The sequence below is a fragment of the Drosophila kikkawai genome, chromosome 2L (assembly GCF_030179895.1).
Source record: "Drosophila kikkawai strain 14028-0561.14 chromosome 2L, DkikHiC1v2, whole genome shotgun sequence".
NCBI classification, from domain to species: Eukaryota; Metazoa; Arthropoda; class Insecta; order Diptera; family Drosophilidae; genus Drosophila; species Drosophila kikkawai.
The window spans coordinates 32,102,547-32,123,414 of NC_091728.1; the positions used below are offsets into that span (position 1 = coordinate 32,102,547).

General features: G+C 42.9%; 3 protein-coding genes across 3 annotated transcripts in view; 1 reads left to right on the forward strand and 2 right to left on the reverse strand.

Moving 5' to 3' along the window:
• Nucleotides 1–20,868, forward strand: part of LOC121503218 (inactive dipeptidyl peptidase 10) — a 450,148-nt gene that overhangs the window by 233,794 nt on the left and 195,486 nt on the right. The gene's annotated exons all lie outside the window — the stretch shown is intronic.
• LOC138928679 (uncharacterized) lies at nucleotides 13,299–13,622 on the reverse strand. The gene has a single exon (XM_070286173.1). It carries the CDS (start codon nucleotides 13,620–13,622, stop codon nucleotides 13,299–13,301), a length of 324 nt encoding a protein of 107 aa, XP_070142274.1.
• On the reverse strand, nucleotides 13,976–15,573 carry LOC138928681 (uncharacterized). The gene is made up of 3 exons (XM_070286177.1): nucleotides 15,511–15,573; nucleotides 14,522–15,386; nucleotides 13,976–14,430 (listed from the first exon to the last, which is right to left on the reverse strand). The coding sequence occupies exons 1-3, from the start codon at nucleotides 15,571–15,573 to the stop codon at nucleotides 13,976–13,978; spliced, it is 1,383 nt and encodes a 460-aa protein (XP_070142278.1).

The following is a 20,868-nucleotide window of genomic DNA, read 5'->3' on the forward strand; positions in this document are numbered from 1 at the left end:
TACAATTTCAATTGGAAACCATCATTTGTCCTTAAGGTGGTAAGCTAAACTGTGTAAATTATGTGGACATGAGGTTAAATTAACCACTCTGCCCATAGTCCTTGATCAAGACTAATCCAGTATTCCTCGGATAGTTCACCAACGCTTTGATCCAAGTATTTCTGAAGTAAGTAGACACTACCATCGAATCGCTGCAGAATTACTATCCATTCGGGACCAGCGCACTATGGGCAAAAAGTCAGAAATTTTGGCATTTTTACATTTTTTTTGTTGTTTTGTATTGAACAAAAAACTATTTCACCTGATTAACAATACTTTCAGGACCCCAAATATAATTTTTAAACATTTTTAAATGTTATTTTTTAGTACTTTTTTTTTAACGAAGTCGAAAGAGAAAGATCTGGTCACACCTTAAAGAAAAATCGCGAAAAAGTTGTTTATCTTTGCAGTTTAATAACTTAACAATTGTGAATTAAATTAAAACTGTTTTATATGGAATCTAATAGTCATGGTATGTCAAAAAAGTTATAAGCTCGATATTTTTGTTATATGTGTTGTGTTGTCCAAACTTAACAACTAATATTATCTGAACACAATAACATAAAGCTCATTTGCTCCTTTTTTGAAGCAGATTTTTGGTTTTTTAAATCAGAAATTGGCGAAATGCAACAGAAATCTAGACCGCTTCAATTGAAAACATCCATAGTGGCTCGCGTCAACTTTAAAAATTGGTGTAATGGAAAAGGACGTGACCCATGATAAGCCTGGTCGAAAATTCTTGACGTATGCTGTGGCAGGACCAAGACTGAAACGAAAATTAGCATCTGAACTCGCCAAAGAAAAAGAAAATGTGCCATTATTGTTGCATGCTACTTCAGTCTCGGCAAAAAAAACCAAACAAATGGATAGTGCACTTTCGCTACGAAACGAAAATATTAGCGGAAATGTAAAGAAACTTAAGCAGAATGCTGTTATAAAAATAAGTCTTGATAAGGCCTTAGCCTTCTTAATAGAAAATGGGCTAACAAAAAGGCAATACATTAACTTAAAAGCCATATCTCAGCATCATGGATGCGATATCTATTCACCGTGTTCTGCGCTTACTCAAATAAAATTAAAATGTAGACCCAGGCAAACTTTTTATTCTGAAACAAAGGCAGAAGTATCGCTTCAAGATTTATTAAATCATACTGCTGACCGCATATTGGAAATTTAAAAAGAAGTAATTTGTCAATTACAGATCACGCATTTTAAACTAATTGCCACCTATGGGTTTGATGGTATAATTTGATTTTAAGGTGTAATTAACATTTATTTTAATTTTACAGGGGTATAGACAAAATTAAATTTTAAAATATAATTATACAACAATTTAGAATATTCTACGAAATTAGTAAAATTAAAATTTTTCTATGTATTATTGAAGACTATTTTAATTTATTTAAAAATATCTTAAAAGGGGCGTTACAAAAGGCGTGGTCAAACTAACATAAAGAAATATATAGAAAATTAAATTACAATTAAATGTTGAAAGTTTTAATCGTCTACCTTAAATATTCTAGGAATCAGACTTCATGCCTAAAAATCAAAGACTATTTGCCCAAAGCTTTAAGGGGGCGAAACGGAAGGCGTGGTCAAACTGCAAAAAAAAAAAAAAAACCGAAATTCAAGCATAATATTTTAGGCATATCTGCAAAGTTTCAAGCCTCTATCTTCAAAATTAGAATTAATGCCAAAAAAATCGATTTTTTGCCCATAGTGCAGCGGTGGGAATGTTCTCAGCTATTGCCAGCCTGTCTTCATCCCCGATTTTAATTAATTTAATATTGGGCACTTTCAAATGGTTTAGTAAAACAAATGGTGCATCTAAGCCTTGGGAATTTGTAGAATTTGAGGCAAGCTTAGTGTCCTCTTATTCGGACTTGACCTCATACATTTCAGCGGTTTTTTCAAGAATAATTGCAACAGAAAAGGTGGCGAGTTGAACTGTGTAAATTAAATTATGTGGATTTGAGGTTAAATTAACCGCTCTGCCTATATTTCAAAATGCCTAGAGCACGACGTTTGAACATCGGTCTACGCACAAGGCATGCAAACCCGATTGAGACAACGCGTGAGCACAAGAAGATCAACTGGTGTGTAGCATCTAAGCGGATTCCAACCAGCGTGGCAGGCTCTCAACAGCAGCCTCCCTCGACATAGCCCTGGACCTCAGGACAAATTTCAAGAATCCGGAGATCGAGTGCTAGAAAAGATTCCGTATCCGAATGTGTCTCGGGAGACACGGTGCTCCCGGTGTTGCCCAAATCTTTTTTTGTCCACTGGAGGGTCCCAACAGTTGTCCTCTCAGAGCCCCACTTCCCTACCAGGGTGTCAGGCCCGGACAACCGGTCGAAATTGGTAAGGCGGATAATCAGCCTGCCTTGAAAAAACCCTTTACGGCAATTCCACCAACGAGACAGTTTCATCTTTCAAAATAAATGTTCCTGAGGAATTCTTTGACAAACTATGCTCTGTCCAAATCTGACCAAAGCATGTGATTGTCAAGGAATTCGAAGCAAAGAAAGGGAAAAAAAGGACAGTTGGAATTACTCTTCCTAGGCCCGATTTGACCAATGCGCCTTCTACGTCTTCCAATTCTGTCCCAAAAAACTAACAAACTTCCTTGGTATCTCCTATCAGAATGCTAGAGGCTTACACAGTAAGATTCCTAAATTGTACTCTAATAGTGTCACATTTACTTCCCAAGTATTGTATTTACAGAAACCTGGTAAAAGCCGGAGATTCTGAGCTCCGAAGTTTTTCATGCTTTGTTCACAGTATACCAGCTAAATCGGCCTATCAGACATGTTCCTACAATCCTCTACTGTCGGAACTTCTTATTTATTGAAACCATATAATATTCTTCCTTCAAAGTGAACGGACGTGTTTTTTTCTTGCGCTCCCGATTTGTGTAGAATTTGTCTAAAAACCTCCGGGGGGATTATTAACATTTAATAATTGGTGTTTCTAATAATTCCCGTTCACTTCGCGTGTGCATGCTACTTGTCTATTTTGTGCTATTTAAATCAATTTAAATTGCATTTTAGCTTGGGCTGCTGCGGTTGCTTTGCATTTTGCTCTTTTTGCATTCCCATTTGTGCCTTTAGAGTTTGTTGTTGTTTGCGTTGCCGCAACAGCTATAAACGGTTCTACTCAGTGCTTATCTCTCGCTCTCCCGCTCTTTGCCCCCCGCTCTTCTAGTGCCGCTGCATTTAATCCCTGGCGGCCTCTCTTAAATAGTGGAGGTACAGTGGTAAGTCCTTATAATGTCCCTTAATATGGTCTGCTTCGCCAAAAATTGTAAGAAAAATATTACTTACGGTGAACTCACCGTCACCTGTTGGCACATAGTGCATTGGTGTTGTTGCACGGGCAGTAGATGATGTAGCCAAGAATATCGGTTTTAAAAAGCTATTATCGAGTTTTCGCAAAACTCAAGATATGCTCTTGGCGCTGGATACTCAGCCTCAAGCTGTTAAATGAGTCTCCTAGGCGTAAAAAAACCGCAACTGGTGTGCAGCATCTAGGCGGATCCCAGCCACCAGTGATAGGCTCTCAACAGTAGATTCCCTCGACTCTGCCCCCGACCCCGGGACAAATTCCAAGAATCCTGAGATCGAGCGCAAAAAAAGATTCGGTATCCGAATTCGTCGCGGGTGAGACCGTGCCCCCCGTTTTGCCCAGTTCCCGGTTGTCCACTGGGGGGTCCCAACTGTTGTCCTCTCAGAGCCCTAATCCAAGTCCCTGGCAGGGTATCAGGCCCGGACTACCGGCCGAAAGTTGTATGGTGGGTCAGTATGCCGTTCCAAAACCCCTTACGGCAATTCCACCAACAAAAAAGTTATGTGTTTTGCGGCTTCCCCCTGATCAGACATCGGAAGATGTCATAGCTTTTATCCAAGGCAAAGTAAAAGTCGATAGAGAATAAATTAATGTGGAAAAATTTTAATTTTCTTATCCTAGGAACATTTTGTCTTTCAAGATAAAAGTTCCTGATGAAGTCTTTGGCACTCTATTCTCTGCCCAAACCTGGCCACAGTATGTGGTTGTCAAAGAGTTTGAAGGTAAGAAAAAGAAAAAGCGGCCTGTAGGAATTACTCTTCCTAGGCCAGATTTGCCCAATGCGCCTTCTACGTCTGTCAATTCCGTCCCAAAAAACTAACCAACTCCCTTGGTATTTCCTATCAGAATGCAAGAGGCTTACGCAGTTAGTTTCCTAAATTGTATTCAGACAGCGTCACATTTGCTTCCCAAGTTATTGTGTTCACAGAAACCTGGTTAAAGCCGGAGATTCTGAGCTCCGAAGTTTTTCCAGCTGCGTTCACAGTATACCGGCTGGATCGGCCTATCAGACGTGGGGGAGGTGTCCTTATAGCGGTCGACTCCACTCTCACGTCCGAATTAATAACTTTCGAGGAATCCAACAATGTTGAATTCCTTTGCGTGAAGCTATCAGTTAATGGTAGTTCCATTTTCGTTACATGTTCCTACATTCCCTAAACTGTTCGATAATGTTATAACTCCTTATCTGCAGCACCTGTGTAGGTCAATTATTTCTCCATGTCAACATGGTTTTATTAGGCGAAGATCAATTACAACGAATTTGTTGGAGCTTCCTTCCTTTATTATAAAGGGCTACCGAAATAACTTTCAGACATATGTAATCTATACTGATTTCAGTAAAGCATTTGACTCTGTTAACCATTCTCTTCGTGTTCGGAAACTCGATTTAATGGGATTTCCGACTGATCTTTTTAATTGGATCTCAGGTTATCTAAATGGCAGGACGCAGAAGGTCCTTTTCGAAAATAAACTATCTAATGTTCTTAGGGTTACATCTGGCGTCCCGCAAGGGAGTCATTTGGGTCCCCTATTGTTTACATTATTTATCAACGATCTGTCCGAAGTTTTGACCAACTCCAGAGTACTTATGTATGCTGATGACGTCAAGCTTTGTGTGCAATATAACGATGCTAGTTGCCAATCAGACAGATCTTAACAATTTTCAAACATGGTGCTGCGTGAACTGCAAGCTAATGACATTCTCCCGTGTCACTCCTAAGCCTGCAACTTATACGCTAAACGGCTGCTCTTTGGAAAAAATTAATATTGTTGATGATTTAGGTGTCCGTCTGGATCCTAAACTCGACTTTATCGATCATATTTCGTGCATGGTGAATAAAGCCAGGGGTGTGCTTGGTTTCATTAAACGGTGGTCGAAGTAATTCAATGACCCCTATGTTACAAAAACGTTATATACTTCACTTGTTCGTCCTATCTTAGAATATGGATCCTGCGTTTGGAGCCCGCAGTATGGCGTCCATAGTAAACGCATAGAATCGGTTCAAAAGAACTTCTTACTTTTCGCTTTACGGGGTTTAAACTGGGATGCAAACCAGAGGTTACCGTCTTATTCTAGTAGACTCTTACTAATTTACTTACCCTCCTTATCTAATCGTAGAACCATGCTAGGTATTACATTCTTATACAACTTAATCCGTGGTGACGTCGAAAGTACTGACTTGCTCGGTCAGCTAAATTTTCACGTACCAATAAGAAACACTAGATCCTTTTTACCATTAGTTTTGCCCCACTATAGAACATCCTTTGAACTGCATGAACCCTTTAGAGTCCTCTGTGCAAATTATAACGATTTGTACACAATAATATCTAACGTTGATAGCCTCCCAAAACTAAAAACTTCAATCTTAACCTACTTACGCATGCAAGCAACCAATCCGGCAGTACGCCAGTAGTAGTTTCCCCGCATCCTTTTTTTTAAGTCCTTCTACGTCTGTCAATTCCGTCCCAAAAAACTAACCAACTCCCTTGGTATTTCCTATCAGAATGCAAGAGGCTTACGCAGTTAGTTTCCTAAATTGTATTCAGACAGCGTCACATTTGCTTCCCAAGTTATTGTGTTCACAGAAACCTGGTTAAAGCCGGAGATTCTGAGCTCCGAAGTTTTTCCAGCTGCGTTCACAGTATACCGGCTGGATCGGCCTATCAGACGTGGGGGAGGTGTCCTTATAGCGGTCGACTCCACTCTCACGTCCGAATTAATAACTTTCGAGGAATCCAACAATGTTGAATTCCTTTGCGTGAAGCTATCAGTTAATGGTAGTTCCATTTTCGTTACATGTTCCTACATTCCCTAAACTGTTCGATAATGTTATTACTCCTTATCTGCAGCACCTGTGTAGGTCAATTATTTCTCCATGTCAACATGGTTTTATTAGGCGAAGATCAATTACAACGAATTTGTTGGAGCTTCCTTCCTTTATTATAAAGGGCTACCGAAATAACTTTCAGACATATGTAATCTATACTGATTTCAGTAAAGCATTTGACTCTGTTAACCATTCTCTTCGTGTTCGGAAACTCGATTTAATGGGATTTCCGACTGATCTTTTTAATTGGATCTCAGGTTATCTAAATGGCAGGACGCAGAAGGTCCTTTTCGAAAATAAACTATCTAATGTTCTTAGGGTTACATCTGGCGTCCCGCAAGGGAGTCATTTGGGTCCCCTATTGTTTACATTATTTATCAACGATCTGTCCGAAGTTTTGACCAACTCCAGAGTACTTATGTATGCTGATGACGTCAAGCTTTGTGTGCAATATAACGATGCTAGTTGCCAATCAGACTTACAGACAGATCTTAACAATTTTCAAACATGGTGCTGCGTGAACTGCAAGCTAATGACATTCTCCCGTGTCACTCCTAAGCCTGCAACTTATACGCTAAACGGCTGCTCTTTGGAAAAAATTAATATTGTTGATGATTTAGGTGTCCGTCTGGATCCTAAACTCGACTTTATCGATCATATTTCGTGCATGGTGAATAAAGCCAGGGGTGTGCTTGGTTTCATTAAACGGTGGTCGAAGTAATTCAATGACCCCTATGTTACAAAAACGTTATATACTTCACTTGTTCGTCCTATCTTAGAATATGGATCCTGCGTTTGGAGCCCTCAGTATGGCGTCCATAGTAAACGCATAGAATCGGTTCAAAAGAACTTCTTACTTTTCGCTTTACGGGGTTTAAACTGGGATGCAAACCAGAGGTTACCGTCTTATTCTAGTAGACTCTTACTAATTTACTTACCCTCCTTATCTAATCGTAGAACCATGCTAGGTATTACATTCTTATACAACTTAATCCGTGGTGACGTCGAAAGTACTGACTTGCTCGGTCAGCTAAATTTTCACGTACCAATAAGAAACACTAGATCCTTTTTACCATTAGTTTTGCCCCACTATAGAACATCCTTTGAACTGCATGAACCCTTTAGAGTTCTCTGTGCAAATTATAACGATTTGTACACAATAATATCTAACGTTGATAGCCTCCCAAAACTAAAAACTTCAATCTTAACCTACTTACGCATGCAAGCAACCAATCCGGCAGTACGCCAGTAGTAGTTTCCCCGCATCCTTTTTTTTAAGTCCTTCGCGTTTACTAATTGCTAACAGAACCAGCACGTGCTTGGTGTCGCAAGTTCCACTTGATATTTACTGTACATAGTGCATCAACGTCTTGCAATTCCTCTATTGTCGGAACTTCCTATTTATTGGAACCATCTCTCCGCTATTCAGTTGGTCTCCAAACGACTTTCGGATAGGGACCATGTAGTAGTTCTTGGTGATTTTAACATCCCAGGGGCTATTTGGTCCCTAGATAATTCCACTAATACACTTCTTACCACAACACATCATGATTTTATTGCTGGCTTGTTTGACATTTCGTTGTCCCAAGTCAACCATGTACGAAATTCTTTAGAGCGCTTGCTTGATCTTTGTTTTGTTTTAGATCCGGAAAGAATTAGTTTAGCTAAGGTGGCGCCCCTGACGCAACCCGAAGATCCCTATCATCCCACTTTCGATGTGACTATCGACATGGGGTCTGTTTCACGGATAAACCTGACTGTCCAGCCCAAGAAGTCTTCTGCTTTAGCAAGACGGATTTCGTACGGCTGAATAATTTCATAATAGATTACAACTGGTCCGATCTATACACATGCACTGACATTGCGGAACCGTGGATATTTTTTATGGTGTATGAATTCATTTTTTATTGAATGTGTTCCATTATACTGTCCGTTTACATCAAACAAGCCCCCTTGGTTTACCAAAGAGTTGACCCACCTCAAAAATAGAAAAGCAAATCTGTATGCTAAATATCAACGTACCGGTTCTCCGATTGTCCTATCTAGTTATTTATCAGCTCGATCCACTTTTCACGTGTATAACGCGCAGTGCTACAATATTTATTTGACTCGTTGCAGGTCCGAGTTTTCTGAGGACCCAACACAGTTTTATAATTTTGTTAAATCTAAGCGTAAACCCATTATTCATCCGTCCTCGCTCTCTTTTGGTAATTCAACAGCAGATAATGATCAGGCAATAGCCGATCTTTTTGCTCAGTTTTTTGAAACCACTTACTCCAACTTAATAGACCCACTTCAGGCTTATCCTTACATCATCCCCAAATCGAACCAAATCTTCAGTCCTACCTTAAACGAAAGCTCTCTTCTTATAGATCTTCATCGTGTTAGCCAGTTTTTTACCAGGTCCCGACGGAATACCAGACTGTGTGCTTAGGAATTGTGCCGAAGCCCTGTGCAATCCACTTCTCAAATTGTTTACCTTATCCTTAGAAACCTCCCACCTTCCCCTTATTTGGAAGGAATCATTCGTTATTCCTCTCCACAAAAAAGGTAGCAAATTGGATGCCAACAATTACAGAGGTATCTCTAAGTTGTCGGCCATCCCTAAACTGTTCGAAAATGTTATTACTCCTCATCTGCAGCACCTGTGTAGGTCAATTATTTCTCCATGTCAACATGGTTTTATTAGGCGAAGATAAATTACAACTTCCTTTCACTTCCTTTATTTTAAAGGGCTACCGAAATAACTTTCAGACAGATGTAATCTATACTGATTTCAGTAAAGCATTTGACTCTGTTAACCATTCTCTTCGTGTTCGGAAACTCGATTTAATGGGATTTCCGACTGATCTTCTTAATTGAATCTCATGGTATCTAAATGGCAGGACGCAAAAGGTCCTTTTTGAAAATAAGCTATCTAATGTTCTTATGTTTCATCTGGTGTCCTGCAAAGGAGTCATTTTACTGTTTACATTATTTATCAATGATCTGCCCGAAGTTTTGACCAACTCCAGAATACTTATGTACGCTGATGACGTCAAGCTTTGTGTGCAATATAACGACGCTACTTGCCAATCAGACTTACAGACAGATCTTAACAATTTTCAAACATGGTGCTGCGTGAACTTATTAAACTTAAACGGCTCTAAGTGCAAGCTAATGACATTCTCCCGTGTCACTCCTAAGCCTGCAACTTATACGCTAAACGGCTGCTCTTCGGTTGATGACTTAGGTGTCCGTCTGGATCCTAAACTCGACTTTATCGATCATATTTCGTGCATGGTGAATAAAGCCAGGGGTGTACTTGGTTTCATTAAACGGTGGTCGAAGGAATTCAATGACCCCTGTTGGGACGCCCCTGGGTCCCGGGTTTCACCACATACAACAAGCGCCCGGTTGTAGTATACTGATAGCAACAGCGCTGAAATCTTTTTTTAATCTTTGTTTTGTAACATCGACCTGTTTTTGTTTAGCATTCGTAATTGCGGGACTTGAGGTCATAGCCGGCTTTGATTTTATAAAAATCAAAGACTCGGCTTTTGTTAAAAACAACAAAAAGAACTTGTCAATAGACAAGCTGCAGCTATGGTGACGATCGTTTCGTTGGAGCTACCCAAACTCATCAGACCACTTGCTGACTATTGCTAATTTAATCTTGTTAAAAAATAAAGAAGTTTTACATTTTCTCTGATCTTACACTTGTGGTTTGCCGCTCTTCAATTCACAAAGTGACGCTTACATATGTAGCGGTCTCATTTTCGCAAAAAAGGGTGTTTTACAATACTAATTTAGTGTTGGTCAGAACAATTTCAGTGTTATACAACGCTAAACAAATTTAAATTACCGCCTTTTCAAATTGGGCATCTAGCGCGGGCAGCGAACCTTCGCCAGCATCGCAACATTCCCCACCTCGTAATTCTTCTGCGTGGCTACGCTAAGTATTACCATCCATGACGATGTCCAATTTAGCCAACTTAACCGCAGGTCGAGTTACGAATCCTTCAGTTGTTCGTACTACAGCGCTCCTTACTTGCCCATCATTTCCGCAATGAACCAAGCAACGATTCCTTTCGGCAAGGAGTTCTGCTTGCTCGTCTCATCCACGACAATGACCACGTCGTTCACAGCAATTGGTTTTGGGTTCGGCTGGAACCATTTGGTCCTTCTCGTAAGTGTCGGTAGATACTCTCGAACCCATCTTTTCCGGAAGCGATCCGCTAATTGGCCAGCTATTCGGAAGTTTTTAGTCAATCCAAGTCCAGTGCTCTCCATCGTGCCTCGTTCGCGTCTGCTTTCTTTAGACAGCGTATTTTATCAGCAAACGCTTCTTCTTGGCATGCTCGTATAAAGACAGTATCCATTTCCACATAGCGTTTTAGTTTGAATAGTCTTACCAGTTCAGGCCCACGCGGTTCCTTGCATATATAGCGTAGGAAATCCAGTACTCGTTTTTGGGCAGCACGCATACGCTCAAGTCTACTGAAACGCAACGGATCCGGCATAATCGAATCAATGGGTGACTTGTTCACCCGCGTTTCCTCATCATGGTACATTAGTTCACACTCGCTGCTAATGTCAACTCCTGCTCGCGATGGTGTAGTAGCCAGCCAGCTAGTCGGTTCTCCCTTGTCTTTCTATGTCAGCCAGACTAGGATCGTCGGTTGCCCGTCAGGGCTCCCTGGCCTGTGTTCACCGGGTTAAGGGTAACCTAGTGTATAAGGAGATTCGGTTTCGTGCACTTCTAGCATCGCTCTTTGCTAAGCTCGTCGGATTGTCGTGGGTTTTCCTCATCTTCCCTATATACACACTGCACTACGCAAAAGAAAAGTTTTAAGTGCACTAACTGTAATCTACAGTTCAAAACAACAAAGGATATATTCGGATGCTGATATACGCGGACGGACCGGTAAGCTAATCAAGAGAACTCCAGGAGTAGGGGTGGCTAGCTGTTATTCGCCATCCCTTTCTGTACCCTCCCTGCCATTATAACTCGAGAGATTATGTTTGCGGTTATCCCTTAATCAAAGTTTATTATTATATTATAATTCACATTGCGGCAGCATCCACGAAAACTAATTGAAATTACTCCAACATATTGGAAAAAGAATCAATCAATCAAAACAAAGAATCGCATAAATTCAATCATATTGGCCAAATGCCCAAAACAATAACAAAACGTTATCAAATCGCATCATCTTATCGTCTACAAATTCTTATTCACTCCTAAAATTCTTATTGTTGCTTACGATGTATTTAACTCCTAATCATAATGCTACTACAATTTACTTTTAATCGAATTGTAAAAATATTTAAATATCATTCGACTAATTATATGGCGTTTCGTTATTTAAATGCATACACAAAAATATAATATATTTGTAAAGTCAGAAATCATTATGTTTTTATAAAGAGAGATCTCACTTACTCACAAATCCGGTTGAAGCAGGTTCGGTGGGCCAATCGAAGACGCTGTGCTAGATTTAATCAAGAAATGTTGTTAACTTCTGACAAATATTATTTTTGTGTTGCTTGATCAAACGACTCTAAATTTACATTACTTGAATTCAAACAGTATATTGTATACGCAATTATCAAAGAATTAAATCTACATATTAGCACATTGGCTTTAAGTCCCTAAACAAAGAAAATGATCTGCAGCACACGTCAACGTTGATTGGCTGCAGCTCTGCATATGGCGATGCCGCCTTGCGGCATTCTCCTCCAGGTCTCCTGATCAATTCACCGCATACAAAGGGTTTGGCGTCTTCGCCTGCCAGACGAAAGGCCTGTTCTCCTTATTTCATTCCGCTCTGGGATATGGTGCTGCACGTGGCACGTGCGCGTCAAGTGTAGGCTAGCGTCGCCTCCCATTCGTCTCCTCCTCCTAATTACGGCAGCAAAACCAACGGTCAACCGATCGTCGTTGCTTCTGCAGGAGCTCGTAGCTCCTTCTCCTCCTCCTCGCGTTCCTTAGGGTAGCCTAACCCGCATGGGTACTCCGACACCACGCCTGGGATGGATTGGCTGATTGGGAACGGCAGGCCGGATTAAGGTTAAATCCGAACCTCCATGTGGCACACGGTTGTCGCGGCCCAAGTGTCGCTCAAAATTTGAGGTTAAGTCAGATTGGTGTTGGGCGTGCTCGCGCGCAGGTCGATTCCAACCTCAAACGTGGCAATCAGCGCGTGGCACGTCCAAAAGAATACGGCGGTTGTGGCACTGATCTTGGCCAGCGACCTCCACCAGCCGGTGACCAACACCCGAGAACTGGCGTAATGCCGCCGCTCTGGCGCTGAAGTGCCGGCCGACGTATCTTCCGTCTCTTTCCTACACAAAAATATGCACTTAAACAATGCCTTTTCATTTGCACTTTTCACGGAAATATTTACCCCTTGTGCTGTTTTCGTTTCTTCGAAACTCCTTCTGCACTGGTGAACTCCTTTCCCTTGGCCAGAAAACACTTTACAATTTTCGGCCACGCGGTTGAAAATTTTCCACTATTATTACTACGATCAGCAGCGGTTTGCATGCGAACGTTATCAGTGCCAAAAATGAAATGAGCGAGAACTCTGACTCGAGAAGTTAGCTGTACGCAATTGCAGCGTTGCCAAACTTCACCTAACGGAGTGCTTCCAGTCGCTCTTCGCCTTTTCCGTCTTCACACGCATTCGGTGCACACGAGAAAGGGTTAGCGCTATGCAGGTAGGCTGTATGCGAGAGCAGACCAGATAAGCTTCTGTCGACGCTCTCCGCTATACTCTACGTTTTGCTTGTGAGCATATGCGAATTCAAATGTGATTTGCATTTTCGCAATGTTTACAAATTAATTTCCTTATTTCTCATATATTTTATTTTCGGTTTGCGACTGGCCACCACAATGGCCACTGCGACTCGCCTTGCAATAAAAATTCCGGGCCAGTAAACCATCTTGCTGAGCTGTTTATTTTGCGTTTCTTGGTCCATTTGGTCCGCCACATTCTGTTCCGAAGATACCCAGCGCCAATCTTCAATCTCAGATCCTTCAAGAATCTCTCCAATACGTAAGGCCACGAATTGAGGGTACTTACGGGCGTCGGATTTTATCCACTACAGAACGTCTCGCGCATCAGTCCAAAATATGCGCTTCTCAATTTTTGTTGACAGCTCCGATTCCAAAAATTTGGCCAGGCGCAGACCCAAAACAGCTGCCATCAATTCCATTCGAGGCACTGATATTGGTTTTAATGGAGCTACTCTATTTTTTGAAGCCACCAAAGAGCATCGGATCTCGCCGCCATGTTCACCACGCAGGTATGCAACTGCAGCATAAGCATCCAGGCTGGCATCGACAAATACATGCAACTGCACCCCTTTGACGGAACTTGAACAGTACATGTAGCGTGGGATGCGGAGATCTCCTAGTTTGATCATGCCATCCAATCATTCTCATCCGGTTTAATGGCGTCATCGCAGCTCACTCCTCATCTCCATATATTTTGCAGGATGATTTTGGCGCGGATGTTGAAAAATCCAAGTATTCCAAGGGGATCAAAAATGGACACTACAATACTCAACACTCGACGCTTTGTGTGAGTTGCCGACCTCTGCAACAACTCGGGCCGGATGACGAACGTTAGCATGTCTGATTCCGGTAGCCACCACATGCCTAAAACTTTCTCCTGAAGTTCTTGCTCCACGCCAAGATATTTTGGTGAAGCCTTCCGTGAGTTATTCAGGGATTGAAGGACGCTTTTCGAGTTTGAAAGCCAATTCCTCATTTCAAATCAACCTTTGGTGTGGATATCTTTCACATTTGTTGCCAGTTCAATCATCTGATCTCCCGTATCTACCGACTCCAGCCAGTCGTCAGCAAACGTGTTTCGGAAGATCGCCTTTATCGCGCTGGGATGTTTCTCGCCGAACTGCTCCGCATTGCGTCTCAATACGAAGTTGGCAAGCGACGGCGAACAAGAAGCGCCAAAGGTCATCACTTGCATTACATATGTATCCGGCGGACGATCAATTTCTCCATTTCTCCATAAGAACTTCTGCGAAGATTTATCAGAGGCGCTAACTTTAATCTGGTGAAACATCTCTCGTATGTCACCTGTTACAGCCACAGGTCGCTCGCGGAAGCGCAGCAGTACTCCCATCAATGATACCAACAAAACCGGTCCTTTTAAAAGTGTATCGTTCAAAGGCAATCGACCTGTGCTGCGGCGTCCCAGACCAAACGTTTCTTTTGTTGGGGTTTTCCACTACAAAGACAGGCAGATACCAAGAACGTTGGTTATGAGTCAGCTCTCGTTTTTGCAGTTTTCGAATGTAACCCTTCTTCTCGTAGTTCCGCATGGTATCAGTCAGAAACTCATTCAGCTCCGGATCCTTAAGCATTTTTGACTCGAGACATTTGAGACGTCTAAGAGCCATATGATAGGAATCAGGCAGCTCAACATTCTCGTATCTCCACAATAATCCAGTTTCCCAGCGACTGTCATTGGAAATGTACTTCGTCGTTCGGTTCATAATCTTCAGCGACTGCTCATCTTCCTTCGATCGCAGTGGTTTTGAGGAAACGCTCACACCACTAGCTTCCAACGAAAAGTGCGCCTTCACAGCCTCGTCGAGTGCTGGTGTAGCGCACGTACACTGGCAGACATGCAGCACACGTGGCAGCATGGCTTCCTCCAATCCACATCGGCCATAAACAGACCATCCCAATTGGCAACGAACCGCAATAAGATCGTCATTATTAGCTTCTTGTACCTCCAGTGGCACACAGATCTTAATGTGATCCAGTCCAATGATCATTTGGGCTCTAGCATTTGAGTACGTCGAGACAGGAACGGATCTTAGGTGATTGTGATCATTAAGAATTTGATCATCAAAACTTTGCAATGGCAGATCCAATTTGCTCACAGTGCGCACTCCTTTCAGCACACATTTCACATCCAGACAACCGGCAGCGGAAACATTGATACATACGAGTTTGGATTTGGCTTCAGTCTGCGTCATATCGCCGGTCCACTTCAAACAGAGCTCCTCTTCTGGTCCATCTAAGCCCAGCTCATCAGCTAACTTGCGCTCCATTAGCGTACAGGATGATCCCTCGTCGATAAGGGCCAAGACATCTACGGCTCTTGATCCATTGTGCAAAGTTACCGGTATATATCGGAACAGTGCCTTCTTTGTCGACTTATCATGGAAGAAAACAGTTGACTCAATTGTTATTATATCGCTAGTTTTCTTCTCTGCTTTGAAGAAGCGGGAGCGCTTCGGAGTCGCCGGGGGGGGGGGGGGGGGAACATAAGCTCCTGACCTGAACAGGTATGAATCCTGCCGCGCCCCTTGGTGGTGCGGCCTGTGCTCCATTATTTGCCATGAATCCAACCTCATTTCGTTGTGGAACCGTTCACGCGCCGTGTGGCGGTGCGGCTTGGGCTACGTTGTTCCCTTGGACTCGTGCATAGGGAACAGACGTCAAGATTGGACCACGTGCAGCCCTCTGTTGCAGATAGGGTGCCGTTGTCCATGTATTTCCATTCACTGTGTTCATTTGCTGCGCAGAAAACTGTGTAGCAGCATTTGGTTGCAACATGTCGTGACTCGCTTGGTTCACAATGATCGGCGTGCTCGCACTTTGAAGCGGCACACACCGATTCGACCCCATCACGGTCTGTGCAGTCGAGCTTCCATCGTAGAAGCCCGCAAATGGTCCTGTGAATCTACAATTAGAGCTTCCAACAGAACCGTCCTCAATGCCCATAGCTTCGGCATTCTGATCGCCACTCTCGCGATCCATTACATCATCCATGACGTCACTCTCCACAGGCCAGAAAATCGCAACCCTTGTGCGATTCACTGGCTACAAACGTCCGAATCTGGACTCCAATTGAAGCTATCCTGTATACTCCTCCTCACTCCTTCACACCCTTGGTAAGGAGCGCTGTCCAGACGCTGTGCACCCTTGGCACAGAAATCCGGATGGCAAAATATTTCAGAATGTTGGGACGCCCCTGGGTCCCGGGTTTCACCACGTACAACAAGCGCCCGGTTGTAGTATACTGATAGCAACAGCGCTGAAATCTTTATTTAATCTTGTTAAAAAATAAAGAAGTTTTACATTTTCTCTGATCTTACACTTGTCACAAAGTGACGCTTACATATGTAGCGGTCTCATTCTCGCAAAAAAGGGTGTTTTACAATACTAATTTAGTGTTGGTCAGAACAATTTCAGTGTTATACAACGCTAAACAAATTTAAATTACCGCCTTTTTAAATTGGGCATCTAGCGCGGGCAGCGAACCTTCGCCAGCATCGCAACAACCCCTATGTTACAAAAAATTATATACTTCACTTGTTCTTCCTATCTTAGAATATGGATCCTCCGTTTGGAGCCCTCAGTATGGCGTCCATAGTAAACGTATAGAATCTGTTCAAAAAAACTTCTTACTTTTCGCTTTACGCGGTTTAAACTGGGATGCAAATCAGACTAATTAAATCTTACTAATTAACTTACCCTCCTCCTTATCTAATCGTAGAACCATGCTAGGTATTACATTCTTATACAACTTAATCCGTGGTGACGTGGAAAGTACTGACTTGCTCGGTCAGCTAAATTTTCACGTACCAATAAGAAACACTAGATCCTTTTTACCATTAGTTTTGCCCCACTGTAGAACATCCCTTGAACTGCATGAACCCTTTAGAATCCTCTGTGCAAATTATAAAGATTTGTACACAATAATATCTAATTTTGATAGCCTCCCAAAACTAAAAACTTCAATCTTAACCTACTTAGTACGCATTAGAGGTCTGCATGAATTAATTCAAAACGGCATATGAGACATTCATATCTCAGTGAATTGAATGAATTCGGCTGCGAATTCCACTGAATTTGAGTGAATGCGTGCGCCGTCGTTGTACTCACAACTACACACTCACACATAGGGAGAGCGAATTGAATGCCGACAGAGCCGAATACAGAGAATGAGTATTCGTTTACGTGCGCTTCCAGTGGGAAACATAATTTGATGACATATAATTGACTTTTTGCATTCGTTTTCCATTCGACCTTCATCGAGTGCAGACGTGCTTACGGACGACCGCTACGCGGGGTTTATTCTCGAAGTGTTTTTTCATGGTGAAAAAGTAAATTCGGAACTCTGAACTACGTACTGTCAGCTAGGCCAAGCCCTACAGTGCGTATGACATACGGACGTGTTTTTGAGCTGAAAAGTTCATTTATATGGTGCCACGCGTAACAAGCTCAAAATAATGAGCGGCGATCAAAAGAATGAGCGTAGAACCTCTGTAAACCAAAGAAACGGTGTTTTCTCTTATTTCTCAACTCGCGATATCGAAGCAGAAAAAACGTCTACCAAGCCCAACCCGGCTCTACTGACCGCCGACGGCACGAGAGCGCGCTCTTGCTCTCCCGCCCTACTTATTCCAGCTCCTACATCTTGGAGCTCCCAATGCCAAACCCCACCACCAGCGGCTTCGATGGAAGACGCACCAACAACAAGCAGAGCTGCAATTTCTGCAAACGCATCTAAAGCAACAGCAACAACTAAACCAACGACCAATATTGCGAAATCGGTGCCAACGGCCGCAGCGTAAAATACAATGGTAACAAAAACCGTGAGCTCCGATAAGCAACAAGCGGTTCCGGCCATACAGACTGGCATGGATCGCTATATCCAAATTAAGCGTAAGCTTAGCCCCCATAACACGGTTGGTAACAAGCCTAAGATCAACCGTGTCACCAAAAGCTACGACCCAAACAACACCAACAAATTTTCTCCGCAAGCAGCTGGTGAGAATAATGAAGCAGAGCTGGAGCAGGAGACTCAAAAACAGCCAAAGCCCCCACCTATATATATAAGGGAGAAAAGTTCAAACGCCCTGGTCAACAAAATTGTTGCGGTGGTCGGGGACGGAAACATTCATGTTGTTCCGATTATTAAAGGGAACATCTGCGAAACCAAAGTTCAAACCAAAACAGAAGAACACTTTCGAGCTGTGTCTAATTAGCTGCAGGAAGCAAAAAAGAGCTTTTACACCTACCAACTAAAAAGCAGCAAGGGACTGCAAGTAGTGCTGAAAGGAATTGAACCAGATGTCGCCCCCTCCGAGATACTAGAAGCCCTGAAAGGCAAGGGTTTCTTTGCCAAGAATGTTAGCAACATTATCAACAAAAACAAAAAGCCGCAACCTCTTTTCAAAGTTGAACTTGAGCCAGACAGTAAAGCCCTAAAGAAGAATGAAGTTCACCCGATCTACAAGTTGCAGTTCCTACTGCATCGAAGAATCACCGTGGAAGAACCTCACAAACGCAACGGTCCTGTGCAATGCACAAATTGCCAGGAGTATGGTCATACAAGGACATACTGCACCCTTCGGTCGGTCTGCGTAGTCTGTGGAGACTTCCACAACTCCGCACACTGCCCTGCGAACAAAGAAGACCCCAACACGAAAAAATGTGGAAACTGCGGAGGAAACCATACAGCTAACTACAGAGGCTGTGAGGTCTACAATGAGCTGAAGAGTTGCATGCGAAGAGCGACAGCTACACGCCAACAAAATACACAAAATGTGTATTTTAATTCAAAAACTACTCCAGATGTATTTTTTGCCAAAGCAGCCAGATCTTCTTTCGGTCCGCTAAATGCCCCCACGGGCATCTCCTACGCCGAAGCTCTACGGACAGGTATGCAAAATCCACTCCCCTCAAACTCAGTAAATGCTCAGCAGGCCCCAGAGCAGCCACAAAACAACCTGGAATCCATGATGGTGACCATGCAACAAAGCATGATGGAACTCATGTCATTTATGAAAACGACCATGCAAACGCTCGTCCAGAATCAGAATATGGTGATACAGCTGCTCGTAGCACAACAGTCAAAATAATCAATGTCCAATCTACGTATATCCACGTGGAATGCCAACGGCGTCTCACGGCATAAACTTGATCTAACACAATTTCTAAACGAAAACCACATCGACGCCATGCTACTGGTTGAAACGCACCTCACAAGCAGATACAACTTTCATATAAGAGGTTATACCTTCCACCGCACAGATCATCCAGATGTTAAAGCCCACGGCGGGACCGGCATCCTTATCAGAGAACGCATCAAACACCACTTCCACCAAAGGTTTGCAACAAATTACCTGCAAGCAACGACCATAAAAGTGCAGTCAGGTAACGGCAACCTTTGCATTGCTGCTGTCTACTGCCCACCTCGCTTTACAATCTCTGAAGGTCAATTCATGGATTTTTACAACTCACTTGGAGATCGATTTATAGCTGCAGGAGATTACAACGCCAAGCATACGCATTGGGGATCCCGCCTCGTGACCCCCAAGGGAAGACAACTGTACAACGCTCTCATCAATGTGAGAAATAAGCTGGACTACGTTTCCCCTGGTAGCCCCACATATTGGCCAGCAGACCCCAGAAAGATACCCGATCTAATTGACTTCGCGGTGACAAAAAACATCCCACGAAATTTAATAAACGCCAAGGCCCTTCCAGACCTTTCTTCAGATCACTCGCCGCTGTTGATAACCCTCCTTCAAAGCCCAGAAACTACGGATCGCCCCTATAGGCTGACGTCGCACAGAACCAATTGGATGAAATACAAAAAGTATGTGAGTTCCCACATTGAGCTAGCCCCCCAGCTCAATACTGAAACCGACATCGACTCCTCCACCTCCGCACTGGAAGAGGTACTTGTGACTGCAGCCAGAATCTCAACACCACAACAGACGGATGTGCAAAAAATCAAATTCAAAACGAACCAGCAAATTGAACAGCTTATCCAAGAAAAGAGGCGTCTGCGACGGGCGTGGCAAACCAATAGATCGCCATGCACAAAGCAACGTCTAAATGAAGCCACACGCAAACTAAGCCCTGAAGCAAGATGCCGAAAAAGCACAATTAAGATATATTGAAAAACTCTCGCCAACCAGCACAAAGCATCCCTTATGGAGAGCTCACCCAAATTTAAGCTCACCGGCTGAAACCATTACCCCGATAAGAAAGTCATCTGGTTGCTGGGCCCGCAGCGACAAAGACAGAGCCGAAACTTTTGCCTCACATCTCCAGGGCGCTTTCCAGCCGAACCCTGCTGCAAATCCATTTGATCTACCGCAAATCCACACTGAAACGGAATCTACTCCAGCATCATTTCGTCCGAACGAGATAACGAAGGTCATCAGGGAACTGAAGCCGAAAAAGCCGGGGGCCTTTTGACCTAATAACTCAAAAAATGATAATTGAACTTCCGAATTGTGCTATTGAGATCATCTGTAAAATCTTCAATGGGATCATAAGTCTCGGCTATTACCCAACAAAATGGAAAAAAACTATAATTATAATGATACCGAAGCCCGGAAAAGACCACACGATTCCGTCATCTTACCGACCAATAAGTCTACTATCATGCTTGTCCAAGTTATTTGAAAAATGCCTACTAAAGCGCATAATCCCTTATCTGGGAGCTCACAACATTATCCCAGCTCATCAATTTGGCTTCAGAGAAAAACATAGAACTATCGAGCAAGTTAACAGAATAACATCAGAAATTCGCACAGCCTTCGAGCATCGAGAATATTGCAGCGCGATATTTCTCGACGTTTCTCAAGCATTCGACCGCGTCTGGCTCAACGG

What these genes read in the sequence shown, in the direction of transcription:
- LOC138928681 (XM_070286177.1), bottom strand. Translation starts at nt 15,573, where the DNA reads ATGGCAAATAATGGAGCACAGGCCGCACCACCAAGGGGCGCGGCAGGA. An exon ending in CAGGATTCATACCTGTTCAG is followed by an intron (nt 15,387 to 15,510) that starts GTCAGGAGCTTA and finishes TTCCATGATAAG; the next exon opens with TCGACAAAGAAGGCACTGTT. An exon ending in GCGGAACTACGAGAAGAAGG is followed by an intron (nt 14,431 to 14,521) that starts GTTACATTCGAA and finishes CCCCAACAAAAG; the next exon opens with AAACGTTTGGTCTGGGACGC.
- LOC138928679 (XM_070286173.1), bottom strand. Translation starts at nt 13,622, where the DNA reads ATGATCAAACTAGGAGATCTCCGCATCCCACGCTACATGTACTGTTCA.